This window comes from Homarus americanus, unplaced genomic scaffold, assembly GCF_018991925.1.
Source record: "Homarus americanus isolate GMGI-L3 unplaced genomic scaffold, GMGI_Hamer_2.0 scaffold19318, whole genome shotgun sequence".
In the NCBI taxonomy this organism is placed as follows: Eukaryota; Metazoa; Arthropoda; class Malacostraca; order Decapoda; family Nephropidae; genus Homarus; species Homarus americanus.
The window spans coordinates 5223305-5241148 of NW_024732238.1; the positions used below are offsets into that span (position 1 = coordinate 5223305).

A 17844-nucleotide genomic window follows, 5' to 3' on the forward strand; every position below is an offset into this window, starting at 1 on the left:
TATGTAATTTAACTCCATCCTTCAACACAAGTAAAATGTCCAAAATACCGAAATGGTTTAAGACACTTGTGCTTCACTTGCATAATTCACCTACCACTGGCTGCATCCATGAAATTTTTTTATAATATAGAGTTTTTGAGGATTCCAACTTTGAAAACTTATCAGCCATTAAAAATAATTTGAGTGATTTCTTGGTTGAAAATTTCAGAATATGAAGCTAAGAAAAGTTTTAATAAGTTATCTGAGGTTAAACAAAAGGTTCCTGGCACAAATATTAATGTATCTATTTATTAAACAGCTTCACCACTATTCTTACTGTTGTGAGGAAAACGAACTTAATTTTTACTAAAATCATTTTGAATCTGAAGTGGCCACAGAACACTAACAATACAAAACTACTAATAGAAAAAAATAAATATTTCACACAATAATAAAATACTACTACTACTACTAATAATAATGACTCGATTTGGAAGAATCATAATAATGATAATTCAGTCTGGAAGCGTAATAAAAATGGTACAGTACAGCTTTACGTCAACACATACACCTTGTATACATAAATAAACCAGGTAAGAGAATTACTAAGTCCGTAAACAGTGCTGCTTTAATGGTCACTTTCCCTTGAAATTCCTACACATTTATTGGGATTCATTGTGGACAGTGAGGTAAATTATATACACTCCCTCAGTTCCTGTGTCTCACCGTCTATTAGTTTACTAACAACGGAAATGAGATGTAGTGTTTAATTTGAATGCGGATGTTTGTTTTAAAATACTGTGAAAATCGTGGCGAGTATCGCTATACGATTAAAATCTAATGTGTTAAATGAGTTTTCGTCCAATCTGTGCAATCAGTCCATCAACGAGAAGACCACTAATAGGTGTTGCATGGTTATCATCACTATGGTCATCTGGGTGTTGGAGACAGTGTTCATCTCCCTGCATCATCGTGTACTGTATTGTACCTTGTATGAAATGTTCTAAACAACCAATCACCTTGTGGCTCCTTCACCTTCCTTCTCAACATTGACACAACTTAAAGAGGCTGCTTTTGCACAGTCCGATCGTCATCGTAGTCATGAATGAACACATTAAATACAAAGACTATTAAAATGGCTTCCTACGACATGTACACACGAAGTGACATTTATTTTAATGCGATTGTCGACCGGACGTCAGCGTCTTTTCGGATGTGTGTGGGTATCGTTGCCAAACTGTGGCAAGCAACTGTAACCCCTGGCATGGGGCGTGGTGGAGGCGAAGCTCCCCTGACGCTGGCGTCTGTACAGGGGAAGTCCCTGGGGCTGGAGCAGGATGGAGTGTGTGAGCTGGGGCAACACAGTCGAGGAGTGTCGCCCGTGCTACACAACTCCCCACAAGTTTCTCTCTCTGGGATGTTATTTACCACTTCTCTTGAACAGGTAAGTGAAGCGTCACGGCCCCTCACCTGCACGCGCCACTAACAGCAGGCGTCGCTACACCTACAATAAACACGAAAGGGTCATGACAGGAGCGCTTCCGCAGGCAGGTTGAGCGAACGTCCATTTGTTGTAAATACCAAAAACAAGTTGGGTGTTGTGGAATGCCAGACGGAGGTGACTGCTCATGCTGGCAGTGCTTTTAAAGACACTGGACTGAGAATGAATGAACGTTACCATATGTGTCAACCGGTTATGAGGGTGAGGTGAGGCTATACGGTATAAAGAACAATGCATCTTACCTCTGGTCAAAGTCCCTCGAGTGAAAGACAACAAGTCCACTAACAGTCAAGTCGTGAGGCAAGACAAGACTGGTGAACAGCGATCATCAAATTATGTGCTTTATTGTCAAGTGTAACCTTTGACCTTCAGTTGTGACAGTGAAGTACATGACAGCAGCATCAAAACATCCGGACGAAGACACGTTTACATACATCAACTGGGCCTGACGACACATCAAAAATGAACCATTACGCAATAAAAACATTAATCAAACGGCTCAGCTACAAGCTACAGCACAAACATACATTCACAATGGGAGTCCAGAAATAAAAGAAATAGTGCAACAACGGAGAAACGTGTAGTGAGCAGAGGCGGCTGCTGACTCATGCACCACAAGGACACTCACTGATGGCTCCTGTGTGAACCATTACCAGGTTTGATAGTGAACTCCTGGAAGCTGTGTTGTAGAAATTGAGACTTTGAGAACAATGCTACATAACCCAAGCAGTGAAAACGGCCCAAAAAAAAACTCAACTGCGACAACATGTTATTTACACGACAACCCTGAGCAGCTTTCAAAGATACAGCACAAGAATATTAAGCCTGCGGTACACAAGGAAACAGTGTGTCCAGCATTGCAGCACCCCACTCGCTCTCCCAATTGTAAAGTGAGGTAACCATATACTGCTGCGTTGACTGTAAGTGCACGGGGAATGAACCAGTGACCCTTTGGGAAGTGGCGAGAGCTATATCTACTCCTTCCCTAAAGTGTTATGACCAAGGTGTGTGTGAATGAGTTACATTAATTAACTATGCTCATCTTTTTTTTTCAAGTTTCATCCATTTTATGTAAGTATTATTAAATATAACAACAAAAAATGATGGGCCTGGGGTTGCCCTTAAAGTAAGCCAGTTAGACGTGTTCGTCTCCAGTTTCGAGGAAAATTGAACGAACGGACTGACCCCTGGCCCAGGGTGGTAGACGACCCCAACTAAGAAAGGACTACACGTAGTACTAGGCGAGGTACTAGTTCTCGCCGTCTGGTGGAGTTGACCAATTTGTAACCTTTACCCCTGACTCTGTAACAACTCAAAAACGTGGCAGCAGTAGAAGGTAAGCATGAACTCTGTATGCTCCCCTGTTGGGCGCTGTACACGCATTGGCATTTCACCTTTGTACAGCTTCTACAGAATGCAAAGGGGTGCCCAATAAACTAGCCTCTCGCGGGGCAAACCTGAAATATGAATCTGTGGCAGCAGTAAGGGAGGGGGAGGGGGGGGGGTAGGGTTGAGACATGTTCAAGATAGTGGATCACTTGAAAATTAACCACCTTAACCTATAAGCTACCGTAATCTACTTTACCAATCTAACCTAACCTCCAGGTGACGTTGTGGTGTTTAATCTTCAGGTGAAATAAGCTGGTGTGCCTAATTTGTAAGTGATCCCACGTAGCTCTTTCAGTTCTCGAGATTTGTTGCCGCCATAGACAGAGAGGCAGTGGCCGTATTAGTTACACCACAAGGAGACCAACTTATCATACAAATGGCAAACACACCCATAATAATTACCAAAAAATATAAATAAAAATAAAAATAGATTTAATTAATATATTTGTAATGAATTAATATATCCATAAATTACTCTCGGGCCGTTTGATAACTTTTAATTAATATTTATAAACAAGTGGCAATGTTTTGTTTATAAGCTGGACACGTTCGTTTCTACGTACAGTACAACGGATATGACGTCATTATTCTCTACCGCCGCCTTCTAACGAAACTGACTATATTCACTAATTTCCACCTAAACATTACTCTATATTCATCCATATATATTTCCTATAATACAAGTTATTTATATATATGTACCATTTGTACCACAGGAAGCCTAAATATAATGGTTTGTCGACAGGTCTAGGATGGGTTGCCGCTTCAGCCGAGAGAACACCTGTTTTTCTCTATCCTGCTGTTTCTGCATGAGACCTCGGGCTGCCTGCTATTGGATAGGAGGAGTCGGCATTGTGAGTTATCTTCTCAACCACCACTACCACTATCCCAGCACCATTACAACCACTATCCCAGCACCACTACCACTACTATCCAACACCATCATCACCACCCAACACCATCACCCAGTATTGCTACTACTATCCAGCACCATCACCACTATCACCATAACCAATATTACTATCACCACTATCACCACTCCCCACCATCACCACTATCACCACTCACCACTATCACCACTCACCACTATCACCACTCAACACCACTAGTCCTTGTTCATCTTTATCTTTTAAGAGTCAAGTGTATGATAACGTTTCCATTACTTGGAGATTAATCGCACTGAAGGTTGGGTTGGGTTAGGTTAGGTTCGGTTAGGTTGGGTTAGGTTAGGTTAGGTTAGGTTAGGTTAACGTTTGGGGTGGTTAATCTTAAAGGTGAAATAAGCTGGGGGGACTAATCTTCTGGTGCTCCTTAAATTCTTAACATTAAAAGTGTCTTAAAATTCACTGAGTTCAGGATATAGATGTAATAAGGGTCGTCTATGGACAGGTGTGGGGAGGATTTGCGACCATCGTGGACTTCATCAGTGCTTATCTGCCCAACCAGTACTGTGAACGCTGTCTAGACTACGATCTCAGTAAGTCACACACACACACACACACACACACACACACACACACACACACACGCGCGCACACACACCACCACTCATTCTTATCACGTATCAATAACTTTGTGATAATTCCTCTAGCATAAAAATATATCAACATCTGACCTCAACTTATCATTGGTTAAAGGACACTTCAACCCACAGACACACAACATCAAATATAAATAATATTTTTATTAGGGGAGTAACCAAGTGGGATGGAGAACTGTTTTACATGGGTAGTGTTATTCATTACGTCCATACATTTATTCTGGATGTTATGTAATGAACTGAATAGTTATTAGTTGTTTAACCAAGTTCATACATTTATTCTGGATGTATATTGTATTAAAGTGTTGTTGTTTGTTGTTGTTGTGGTGGTGGTGACAGACGCTGACCTGAGCTACATTGGAGGATATATCAACGCCATCCAGGTCTTCTTCTCCATTCTCCTTATACACGGGACCAGAAAGGTCTGTCAGTCTTCCTTATGTTTATTCTTCCTTACACTGGCTCCCTATTCCACCCGTGTCCTCTCTCGGTGGTAACTGTCACCTATTCCAGCCTCATACAGTCACTCTTAACTCCCTGTCCCAGTCAAGTCCTCTTAAGTGTGTGTGTGTGTGTGTGTGTGTGTTGTTATGTGTGTGTGTAAATAATAATAATAATAATAATTAACGGTTTATTGAAAGAGCTTGGCAGCCAGAAGGCTGAAAATATACAGTTACATATTTGGGGAATGGGTTTCGAATTATAAATAATATACAAGTAACATAAGTGATACAAATAAGATATATAATAACTAGATGGGGAAAAGCTCAAACTACAGTGCATTTCAACATAGTGACAGTGCAAGAAGTAGTATTTACTGGCTAAGGAAGGGGAGGGGGTGTGTCTTATTGTTTAGTCCACAGAGTTCTTTAAGCTTACCATACCATTGACTGATGTTGGTCTGCTTCAGGTGTTGTAATTTGGTTGGGTAGTGGGACTTCTTTGCAGTATGTGTGTGTGTGTGTTACTATGTGTATGTGTGTTTGTTATTATGTGTGTGTGTGTGTTTTTATGTGCGTGTGTGTGTTATTATGTGTGCGTGTGCTACTATGTGTGTGTGTGTGTGTTATTATGTGTATGTGTTACTCTGTGTGTGTGTTATTATGTATGTGTTTTTATAATTGCGTTACTATATGCAGGAGTATGTGTGCTTTATTATATATGTACGTTTACCAATATCCTATACATATAGTCCCGTGTAAAAACAAAAAAAAGGCATCACACTAAGCCAACACCTGTGGGTCACTCAGGAGATCCGATGGTTGCTGCTGCCGTGGCTGACGTGGGCGGTGGTGAACCTGGCGATGCAGCTAATATGGGTGGTCATCACGCTGCCTTACATTCCTACCATCCGCGGGTTCGCCTCCATGTTTCAGCTCATCTGGGGTATCCATTTCTTCATCGTGGTCAAGACTCAGTATACTAGGGTGAGTCAGTACACGTGTTATTTGTTGTGAATTTAACCTCTATAAACTTGACTTAATTTTAACCCATATAAACCTGATCTAATTTTAACCCATATAAACCTGATCTAATTTTAACCTATATAAACCTAACCAAATTTTAACCCATATAAACCTAACCTAACTTCAACCTATATAAACCTGACCTTACTTTAATCTATATAAACCTGAACTATCTTTAACCCATATAAACCTGACTTAATTTTAACCCATATAAAGCTGACCTATCTTTAATCTATATATATCTAACCTAGTAGGTGGTAGGTAGCAGGCAGCTATCAAACAGGGAGGTACTACCGCCTGGGAAGATATTGGAAGCATATTGTGTTGTCTAATGGTAGACCCTGCTGCCATATGTGACCAAGTCCCAAGTTGCTGATCTGTCTTTCTGCCTCATTTACACACAATTGCAGGGTCTCAATTGTTTCTCTTACTATTGACAACACAACATACTATACATATAGCATTTCTCACTATTGATTATTGTTTTTCTTTTCTTTATTATCATTATTACAGTGTTATTATTATTATTATTTTATTTTACTTTTTATTATAAATTTGATTTACTATGAATTACTATTATTATTAAATTTTCGCCCCCCAGGCCCCGATGTGGGTCAGTGACCTGTGCCCGGGTGGGCTAATCCCCATAAAAAAAAACGAATTTTAACCCATATAAACCTAACTTAATTCTAACCTGTATAAACCTAACCGAATCTAATCCAGTTTACGATAAAAACTTGGGATACAAGATACAAATTCAGATTATGGGAAGGTTCGGATTACCAATGACCGGATTAATAAGTGTGGGCAGTACATTATTTGTAACAGATACGAATAAACAGAATTTAATATAGTTTGTGTTGACATATCTCCATTTTCTTTGACGCGCAAGTTAAAGGTATACCATTTATGGGTAGCTACTCTAAATATCTCCCAGAATATTCCACATCTTAACCCAGTTTTAACCTCTGTGATAGTGAAATTGTTTTATCAGCTTTGTATGTTCCCTGGAGTGTTTTATTAACCTGTGTTTGAGTATTCCTTAATGATGCAGTGGAAAGAGATCAAGAGTGTCTTGTGACTGTTAACCCTAATACGCCACGAGTGAGGAAGTGCCTTATTTGACGATAATCTCTCTCTCTCTCTCTCCCTCCCTCGTTCTCTCTCTCCCAACCTTGTTCTCTTTCTCCCTACCTCGTTCTTCTCTCCCTACCACGTTCTTTCTCCCCCTTTCTCTCTCTTTCCCTACCTCGTTCTTTCTCCCCCTTTCTCTCTCTCTCCCTACCTCGTTCTTTCTTCCCCCTCTCTCTCTCTCTCTCTCTCTCTCTCTCTCTCTCTCTCTCTCTCTCTCTCTCTTGCATCGCTTGTCATTAGGTGAGGAAAAAATATCCTTGTTATATATATCGTGTTAGTGGAGAGTCAACCTGCCCTGATCCTGCCATCACTGACTGACTGAACGACAAATGTTTATCCACGTGAGGGAGATTTTCCTTTCAAACACGTCTCAATATACACGTTGTGGAAGTACTACTGACCTATCACACAAACACACCTGTGGCTTATTCTTAGCCTCTGTTGCTACTGACATCTGATACAGCACGCGTTGGCATTTACCTGGCCTGGTGGGTGGGTGTGGAGGGAAGTCTTCTGCTTCAGTGAGCTGGAAGAAAAACGAGACAGAATTAACAACTTACACCAATAAAAACAAATGATACGAAGTAAATGACACGAAAACAATACATCTAGTAGCCCAAAATTTATTTTATTGTTAGTCGGTAAAATGGTCATACAAGTTTACAATTGATTTAGCATGTATACTTATAATTCAGGTATACCATCCGCATACACCGGACACGTACAGTATTTCTATTATACCTGTTAAATTTAAGAAATGGACAATTTGAGCCAAGGTAACGAAATAACCACTAAAACAATATGTAAATCACACCCAACTTCTAAACTACACAAGATAAAATGCCTTAGTTGCCAGTCAGGAGACCAAATTACAACGAGACTTTACCTTAACCAAATAATTTCACTTAACACTAATTAGGGGACAAAATTCACCTTAAGGATCTATGTAAATTCGATACCAGCATCACAACCTAACGTGGGTCTCCCTTCTCTCTCCTACAGCTGGCCCTAACCTTCACACCCCCTGAGGAACCACTCCGCCCCGTGCCCCCCAACTCCCCCGCCAGGAAACACAAGAGGCGCAAGAGACGCGTTGACCCCAGCCTGCAGCCGGCCATCCGTACCTTACTGGGGGCCGCCGCCAAGCTACAGTACGAGAAAACCCGCTTACGATACCAGGGATACAAGAACGATGATGACGACGATCCTGAGGCTATTGTCATACCCCGGAAGGGATTTCCAGATGAGATGAAAGACAAAAAGAAAAGTAGAAGAAAGGATATAGGTGATGGAGGAGGAGGAGGAGGAGGAGGAGGAGGAGGAGGAGGAGGAGAGGTGATGGTACAAAGTAATGATGATCCAGTCCACAGAGGGATTATACCAAGCCCTAATGAACAGGGTCATCAAGGAGAGGACCCGGGAAGCACCAGTATTAATACACATAGACACAAGAGGGAGAAGAAAAAGAAAAAGAAGAAGAGAGAGAAGAGAGAAGGAGAAGATGAAAGACCTGGAACAGACGGTCGACGGAGACAGAAGAGGAGGACTCGCTTAACAGGTTAGTGATTCCCTCAACTGTAATAACTTTTAACATCAATTAATATTTTTCTGCAACATTTTCATTGCCTTTTTTCAAGTAATTTTTCTTATTCACTCATTCGTAATTTGCCTTTTTTTGTTAATCTAGCTCTACAGGGTGTCCCAAAAACTAATTAACCCACCTGACACACAACGGGGTCAGATGGCACGGTGGAACAGGACTGGACGAATGTTGTGATGATGCCGCCTTAGTGAAAGGGTGTGGAGACTGGACAAGTGTGGTGCGAGATGCCACCGGGGGAACCTATTACCAAACTTAACCTGACCAAGCTTACCCTAACCTAACCAAGCTTACTCTAACCTTACCAGTAATAGACTACAGATAGGAGGAACCGAGTATGAATGTTAATACGTCTTCATACTTCCAGGAGCGGATGACACCTCACACATGGCGACAACAGATACAGGCGGTCCTGTGATCCTCGAGATGAAGGAAGTTTACATCACTGGTAACCAAAGTGATGACGTGACGATGGAAGATGGTGACGTCGTAAGCCATGGAGCCATTAAGCAAGTGACCCCTGTGAGAGATAGAGAAGACAGGACCGACTACATAGAGCCGGGTGGTCCTTCTGGTTCAAAAATTTTCCACACTCAGATCGACTGGACGCCCCGCACGTCTCACACTGAAGAGGATCCTGTCAAACAGTCATCTTCGCTGCCCCAGATCGACGAGAACCAGATGGAACGGTCATCCTCGGTGAAGGAAAACACCGAGTGTTCTTCTCCGACAGACACTTCTCATTACTCGCCGTCTGGGACACCGTGTCAGGAAGTCGTACAACCAGGGAAACCTTCTAAAGATCCCTCGCCATTAGGATCGTCAAGGGACTCGATGGCATCACCAGGACTCTATGGGGAACAATTACCAATACTAAGAATATCCAGGGACTCTTTGACATCGACAGGACTCCCCGAGGGTCAAGCACCTTCACTAGGAATGTTCAGGGATTCCTTGACATCACCTGGACTGTCTGAGGTCCCATCAACCTCATTAGGGATGTCCAGAGACTCACTGACATCGACAGGACTCCTCGAGGGCCAAGCATCGTCACTAAAAATATCCAGGGACTCGTTGGCACCACCTGAACTGTCCGAGGACTTTCCACCATCACCAGGATCGACAACCCTGGCAGGATACCCCTCACCAGTGGTGCTGGAAGAGATGGAGAACCTGGACCACTTCGAGGATCCTTTCGACAATGTGAGGTGTGTGAAGGTAGAGGCTGAGGGAGAGATTCCTACAGGTTCCCTCCTTAACCCTCCGGACAAGGGCTGTGTTAGGAGAATCTCTTATAAACTGGCTGTTGGCCGTAACTCTCTGGACATTGGAAATGACCCAAGTGCTGTATGAAGAGTCCTTTTGTGAAACACAGTGAGGTGCTGGATGACCACAGTGTTTACTAGGGCGTGTCGTCAGCGGAGTGTTCCTCAACATCTCTAGAATTGTGTAGGATGTTGAGTCGTCCACTACTAAACATTCTGTGCTATCTTTAGAGTCAATAACCGATTGTGTTAGTGTTTTGTACATAATGTTTTATAGGAGCTGTGCATGATAAAATTATAGGCATTATGTTAGTAAATACAGTATAATCCAAATTAGGAGAGAGACACATAGAGAAGCAGACAGACAGACGGACACAGAAAAATGTTTATTATTCTGTTTATTTTTCATAATATTAAGTACAGCTTATATAAGTTTCCCTCAGTGATATATTTTCCTTGGGTCACCTATATATTTGTCCGGACTCATATACGACTCCCATATTCTGCCCTGTTATATAAATACCTACAGTCATAATATTAATAGCCCAGTGTATTGTCCGTCATAGATTTAAAATGTATTTATAAATTACAATATATCTTTATAATTATACAGTATATTGATATATTTTTACTGGTGCTTTACATGTTGTATTATTTTAAGATCTATTTTGAACTATTGTAGGACACGTTTTGTTCTGGGTTGTGACGCATTTTGTACTTCTCCATGACGCATTTTGTACTTCTCCATGACGCATTTTGTACTTCTCCATGACGCATTTTGCACTTCTCCATGACGCATTTTGTACTTCTCCATGACGCATTTTGTACTTCTCCATGACGCATTTTGTACTTCTCCACGACGCATTTTGTACTTCTCCACGACGCATTTTGTACCATGACAATGTACAGTTTATACACCACCATACAAATAATTTCTAATAAATAAATAAAAAATTACATGTCAATTACAGAAACTTACCAGCCAAATATTCTTGTCCTTTAGGTGTGAGATAACACTGATATCATTAAGCTAAGTAACCGTGTGCTATTCTCCTGCCTCAGACTCCATTACACACTAACTGAGAAAGCTACCAGGAGTTTGTCTTGGGTTATATAATGTAATTAGGAAGTATGTTGTTGTGCTACTTAACATAACACTATATTTTTTTACACCTACGAGATGTAAATTAACAAACTGACACCTATTTTACTATTCATTTACGCCTAAGAGATGTAAATAAATAAATTAACTCAGTTACTACCAATACACCATCTTCATCCCGCGTATTTCTGTCAATCAGTCTGTCTGTCTTTGTCTGTCTATCTGTCTGTCTGACTGTCTCTCGCACGACTGCCTAGGAGGAAGACCCACACAGCGGCTGCGCCTCACTTCCTGCACCAGGATATCCACGTGCTCTCCTCCCATCCCGCTCACCTTCTTCCCCGTGCACCACGTGAAGATTAGACACCCCAGTTTATTTCATCAAATGATTAAAACACCCTAACACCACTTGGAGAGGGGTAGGTTAGATTAGGTTAATTTTGGTTAGGGATAGATTAGAATGGGTTGGATTAGGTTAGGTTAGGGTGTTTAATCATCAGGTAGAACAAGGTGCTATGCCTAATCTTCACGTGGTCCTTCATCGTTCCGGGTTATTATTATGTAAGCCTCAAGCACCTCAGCCTAGTATTACCTTCCCCCCCCCCCTTCCTACCCTCCCCCTACCCCCTCACCTTCTCCCAGTCCCCTAGCTACTCAACACAACGAATAGATACACATTAATTCCAGGTTTTGTTCTTGACTGCTACGTATAAGCCCTACCCTCCGCCTTTCTTGACTGACTAACTTCCTGCTGGATGTTTTGGGTTGAATTGTTGTTGTTATTTATGAGTTTCTCCTCGTTAGTCATTTGTGACAAAAAATAGCCTCACTGGTAGGGATCTCTCTCACTTCCTCAGTCGATAGGATCAGCAGGGAGACCAAGACGCAGTGTCTGGCGGTGTGAGGTGCCTGGTGGTGTGAGGTGCCTGGTGGTGTGAGGTGCCTGGTGGAGTGAGGTGTCTGGCGGTGTGAGGTGCCTGGTGGTGTGAGGTGCCTGGTGGTGTGAGGTGCCTGGTGGAGTGAGGTGCCTGGCGGCGTGAGGTGCCTGGTGGTGTGAGGTGCCTGGTGGTGTGAGGTGCTGCCTGGTGGAGTGAGGTGTCTGGCAGGTGTGGAGGTGCCTGGTGGTGTGAGGTGCCTGGTGGTGTGAGGTGCCTGGTGGTGTGAGGTGCCTGGTGGGTGAGGTGTCTGGCGGTGTGAGGTGCCTGGTGGTGTGAGGTGCCTGGTGGTGTGGGGTGCCTGGTGGGTGGTGCAGGGGGGCGTGAGGTGCCTGGCGGTGTGGGGTGCCTGGTGGTGTGGAGGTGCCTGGTGGTGTGAGGTGTCTGTGCGTGTGGGGTGCCTGGTGGTGTGGAGGTGCCTGGTGGTGTGAGGTGCCTGGTGGGAGGGGTGCCTGGTGGAGTGAGTGCCTGGTGGGTAGGTGCCTGGCAGTGCAGGTGCCTGGCGGTGTGAGGTGCCTGGCAGTGTGAGGTGCCTGGTGGGTGTGAGGTGCCTGTGGTGTGAGGTGCCTGGTGGTGTGAGGTGCCTGGTGGTGTGGGGTGCCTGGTGGAGTGAGGTGCCTGGTGGAGTGAGGTGCCTGGCGGTGTGAGGTGCCTGGTGGTGTGAGGTGCCTGGCAGTGTGAGGTGCCTGGCGGTGTGAGGTGCCTGGTGGTGTGAGGTGCCTGGCAGTGTGGGTGCCTGGCAGTGTGAGGTGCCTGGCAGTGTGAGGTGCCTTGAGGTATCTGGGAGAGCTGTTTTATTGTGTTTCCGGCATCTCCCAACGCTTATCACACAGCTCTACCGAGGAGCGAGGCGGGGGGGTGTTGTGGGGGTTTCATTGCTCTCCATACGTCCTCGGTTCTGTGTGTGTGTGTGTGTGTGTGTGTGTGTTCATAAGCTTCACCTTCTTAACACCAGTAAACCTAACCTAACCTATACTACCTACCTACGTTAAGTGCCAGACAGTCGTGAGTGCCACACCTGGACGCCAGCACGTAGTTCACTTGGCACTACTACTACGAAGACTGTCAAGTGGTGCCAGTGGTGGAATTTTAATAAACTCGGACTAGTAACTTAACCGAACATAACCCAACCTATTCATAGCTTAACCTATCCCAGGTTTGGGTAGATTAAGATAGGTTAGGTTAAGTTAAGTTAGGAATCCACCAAGTTTTGTAATATTCCGAAATCATAACATTATTTTTCACCTGTAATTATCAGCCTCTGCATCAATTACCTCCCTACGCCTATATTCTCCCTGTATGAATTATCTCCCTGTATCTATTATCTCCCTGTATCTATTATCTCCCTGTATCTATTATCGCCCTGTATCTATTACCTCCCTGTGTTGTGGCTGTGTCAGGGAGGTGTCTGAGGCGACTACCACTGGGAAAGTAATTACATTAACTCTCCCGTTACACACTGCAAATCTTCCTGGAAGCCCGTGTGTGTGTGTGTGTGTGGGTGTGTGTGTGTGTGTGTGTGTGTGTGTGTGTGTGTGTGTGTGTGTGTGTGTGTGTGTGTGTGTGTGTGTGTGTTGTGTGTGTGTGGGTGGGTGTGTGTGTGTGTGTGGGTGGGTGTGTGTGTGTGTGTGTGTGTGTGTGTGTGAACTGAAGTGCTGTGTGAGGAAAACGATTGAAAACACACACCACACATACCACACACAACACACACACCAAACACACCCCAACACACACTTGTCATCGACCGTGAGATAAGGCCGTCAACACGCCCCTATAGTGTAAGTCACGTCACCTATATGCCGTACCACCCGCCTCGCCCACCACCTAATTAACATATATATAACTCTTAACACTTAGCATAATTAATCCACTAAATACAAGATCAGACAATAATCACCTATAGCCGTTCAGGTTTTATTTTCCCATTTCTCATCAGCATTTAATTATGATTCATCACCTACGACACGGGTGAATGGCAGGACCAAGCAGCAAGGTTTAATGGGAATCTATGTATAAACTTTATCTGTCTGCCTCGACTGGTGGAAAAAAAATCAAGACCTTTCTTCACCTTAACCTGACCTAACCTAACATAACCTGACTTCACAAACACCTCTATAGGCCTATGTTAATTGGGTAAGAGGGTTTAGTATTAGGGAGGCAGTTCTATGCGTTCACACATCCTCAGGTCGAAGTGTGAATTGTCTTTTTGGGTTGTTACGAATCTGGATCTGTGTTAAAGTGAGACGTAAGGTGAGTAATGTGTGGTGGGGGTGAGGTGTGTGGTGGGGTGGGGTGTGTGGTGGGGGTGGGGTGTGTGGTGGGGTGGGGTGTGTGGTGGGGTGGGGTGTGTGGTGGGGGTGGGGTGTGGTGGGGTGGGGTGTGGTGGGGGTGGTGTGGGGTGGGGTGTGTGTGGTGCAGGGGTGGGGTGTGTGGTGCGGGGTGGGGTGGGGTGGGGTGTGTGGTGGGGTGGGGTGGGTGTGGGGTGGGGTGTGTGGTGCTGGGGTGGGGTGTGGTGGGGTGGGTGTGTGGTGGGGTGGGGTGTGTGGTGGGGGGTGGGGGATGTGTGGTGGGGGTGAGGGTGTGGTGGGGGTGCCCAGGGTGTGTGGTGGGGGTGGGGTGTGTGGTGGGGTGGGGTGTGTGGGTGCAGGGGTGGGTGTGGTGCAGGGGTGGGGTGTGGTGCCAGGGGTGGGGTGGGGTGGGGTGTGTGTGGGGGGGTGGGGTGTGTGGTGCAGGGGTGGGGTGTGGTGCGGGGGTGAGGGTGTGTGGTGGGGTGGGGTGTGTGGTGGGGGTGAGGTGTGTGGTGCGGGGTGGGGGTGTGTGGTGGGGGTGGGGTGTGGTGGGGGTGGGGTGTGTGGTGCAGGGGTGGGGTGTGTGGTGCAGGGGTGAAGTGGAGGGTGGGGCGTGGTGGTGAGGGTGGGGTGGGATGAGAATTAGAGATTGGGGTGGGGTGGTTGGGTATGGGGGATGAGTGATGTGGTGGTGTGATAGAGGTGTGATGTGGTGGAGGTGGGATGTGGTGAAGGTGGGATGTGGTGAAGGTGGGATGTGGTAGAGGAGGGGTGTGGTAGAGATGTGGTGTGGTAGAGATGTGGTGTGGTAGAGATGTGGTGTGGTAGAGATGTGGTGTGGCAGAGATGTGGTGTGGTAGAGGGGCGATGTGGTAGAGGTGTGATGTGGTAGAGGCGAGGTGTACACGGTGGCTGGGTGTCGCTCCACCAGGTTAAGTGAAGCCAGGCAGGTGCACAAACCCATTCCGTCACGTGACCTTCCCCACACCACTTCCTCCAATGCTTCTTGCAGGGCCCCCGTCATTAACCACAAATCTCTGAACTTACCCACAAAAAACTAACTGGGTGACGCTAAACAAATAAGACTTCAAGAAACTAATTCGTCAAATCAACCCCGTGACATAATCTTTCATTTCCTTTCGATGATTTTGGACACAGGTAACTTAGGAATGCACCTCCCCTCGTCTGTGACCGTGAACCAGTTATGCTGGGTGCAGGGCCGTTCACCTCGACCCACTCAGGTCACCATAGTAGCGGCAGGTCCAGTTGTACGTGAACACCTGTGTTGGTCACCTCCAGGTTTCTATCTCTCTCACCTACCACAGGTAAGTCCTCCCTCCCTCACCTGCCTCTCTACCCAAACTGTATCAATTTAAGGTAAATAATCCTATAACAGATAACTATGAAAATCCTGACTCAATATAGAAAGTTGCTCTTCTGTCTGTTCGCAATAATCCCTCAAGCTACTTAGCATATATAAATCATCTACGACTCCCTGGAAAAGGTCTCGTCTCTGAGCGTGTCCTCGTAAACTAACACGAGTTAATATTTTCCATTCAGTATAGCTCAGTTGAGTAACTGTATGTGTACATGTATTAAAGAATCAATAAACTGATATCTTTCAACGGTAGATTTAAGAAATATGTCAAGATCCCTGGCGTGGATAGTGTGGCTGTGAGTGATGTGGCGGTGTAAATAGTAGTCTGGCTGTGGGTGATGTGGCTGTGGGTGACGTGGCTGCGAGTGATGTGGCGATGTATACAGTAGTCTGGCTGTGGGTGATGTGTCTGTGGGCGCATGGCTGCGAGTGATGTGGCGGTGTATACAGTAGTCTGGCTGTGGGTGATGTGGCTGTCGGAGACGTGGCTGCGAGTGATGTGGCGGTGTATACAGTAGTCTGACTGTGGGTGATGTGGCTGCGAGTGATATGGCGGTGTATACAGTAGTTTGGCTGTGTATAGTGTGGCTGTGGGTGATGTGGTTGTGGGTGATGTAGCTGTGAGTGATATGACTATGTTCCAGGTCGGGATTCCAGGTCGCGGGTCCAGGTCAGGGTTCTAGGTCGGGGTTCCAGGTCGCGGGTCCAGGTCAGGGTTCTAGGTCGGGGTTCCAGGTCAGGGTTTTAGGTCGGGGTTCCAGGTCGCGGGTCCAGGTCAGGGTTCCGGGTCGGGGTTCCAGGTCGGGGTTTCCGTTTGTCTGTGGCAACATCTCAACCACTAACAACAATACCCAAAGGACAAGAACACAGGTGGACTAATACAACAAATAAATTAAACTTTCTGGTGATCTTATAATTAGTAATGGAAGAATAAATTAGGGAATGACTGCCAGTGTTTAAGTTCATAGATATATAATGAATTAAGATTTTTTTTTTTCATTATTAAAGTCATTCAGCATTTACTCAATTTTACATTTTTTTCGATTTTTTTTTTGTCGGTTGTTTGAGAAATGTATTTAAATCTGATTAATAATACAGATATTACTCGTGTGTTAACTTATTGGAGGTCTGAGTGGTGTGTGTGTGTGTGTGTGTGTGGGGTACAGTTGATTTGATTTGATTTTGCCGCTTACAGCGGCTACTTTATTGTGCACCCCACACTCACCCTGTGACCGGTAGCGCAAAAGGATTACAGAGTAGAGTTTACAACGGGTCCTAATAATTAACACCCGTTGTCAGGATATTATGGCACCGAATGTTACACAGTATTTCAATTACATCATTTGTTTAGTTCTATACATAAAGGGTAACTTATTCACAAATGCGTGAGTGCAGACGTGTGAGGCAGTATGTCTGGCCTCACACTTTGTTATTTACATTTGCGTGAGAAGTATTGAAGCACATTGTGTATTTGGTTCTGTACACGAGAACTGATATAGTTACTAAGTGCAAAAAAGTGGATACAAGCTTAATATGTCGGCTATCTTGCCATTAGAGATGAAGTGTTGTGCCATTTCACACACAGTGTGCTTGGACCTGTCCCTAAAAGGTTCTATCTTCACACAGTCTTGTTTACATCTGCTTGAGGAACATACTGCCAGAGGTACTTATATCCTAACCTTAATCTAGCGGTAACAACATCTTGTAATCTAGTGATCTTGTTACTTGCTCCATATACATGTTTCACTTGATACATCTCATCATGGTAAACTATGGATCGACTAGTGCCTGTTTGCACTAGTCTACTTGCGTCAAACTCATTAATAAGTTCTTTCCTAATTACAGTTTTAAGGGTCCTTTTTGACAGACCCAAATTGTATTCAACGGTGTCTTTGTTAGACGCGAGTTTGGCGAGGGCATCAACTCTGTCATGTTTTATGAGGCCTATGTGAGAGGGGATCCACAATAGTTTGACCCTGACACCCCGGTCAACAAGGCACGCATATTTGTGTCTGGCTTCAGAGACAAGAGCGTGACAACCTGAGTCGAGGGTACCAAGGGCAAGTAGTGAGGATAGAGAGTCAGTGACAGTGGTTTCAATGAATTTAATAGCTGTGAGTATGGGAACTAATTCAATTTGTAGAGTGGATGCCCAGTTGTAAATTCTAATTCCTTTCTCAATTATGTTACCGTCAGCCTGTGGGAAGTCTGGAAGTGCTATTGTTGTGACTCAATCTGTCGGGTACAGTGTAGTGCACGAGAGGGGT

General features: G+C 44.7%; 1 protein-coding gene across 1 annotated transcript; it reads left to right on the plus strand.

The window, feature by feature from the left end:
* The first annotated feature begins 8318 nt into the window (after nucleotides 1–8318).
* LOC121868371 lies at nucleotides 8319–11079 on the plus strand. Its single transcript, XM_042368904.1, has 2 exons — nucleotides 8319–8567; nucleotides 8977–11079. The coding sequence occupies exons 1-2, from the start codon at nucleotides 8348–8350 to the stop codon at nucleotides 9960–9962; spliced, it is 1206 nt and encodes a 401-aa protein (XP_042224838.1). The 5' UTR covers nucleotides 8319–8347; the 3' UTR covers nucleotides 9963–11079.
* Nucleotides 11080–17844: the final 6765 nt, after the last annotated feature.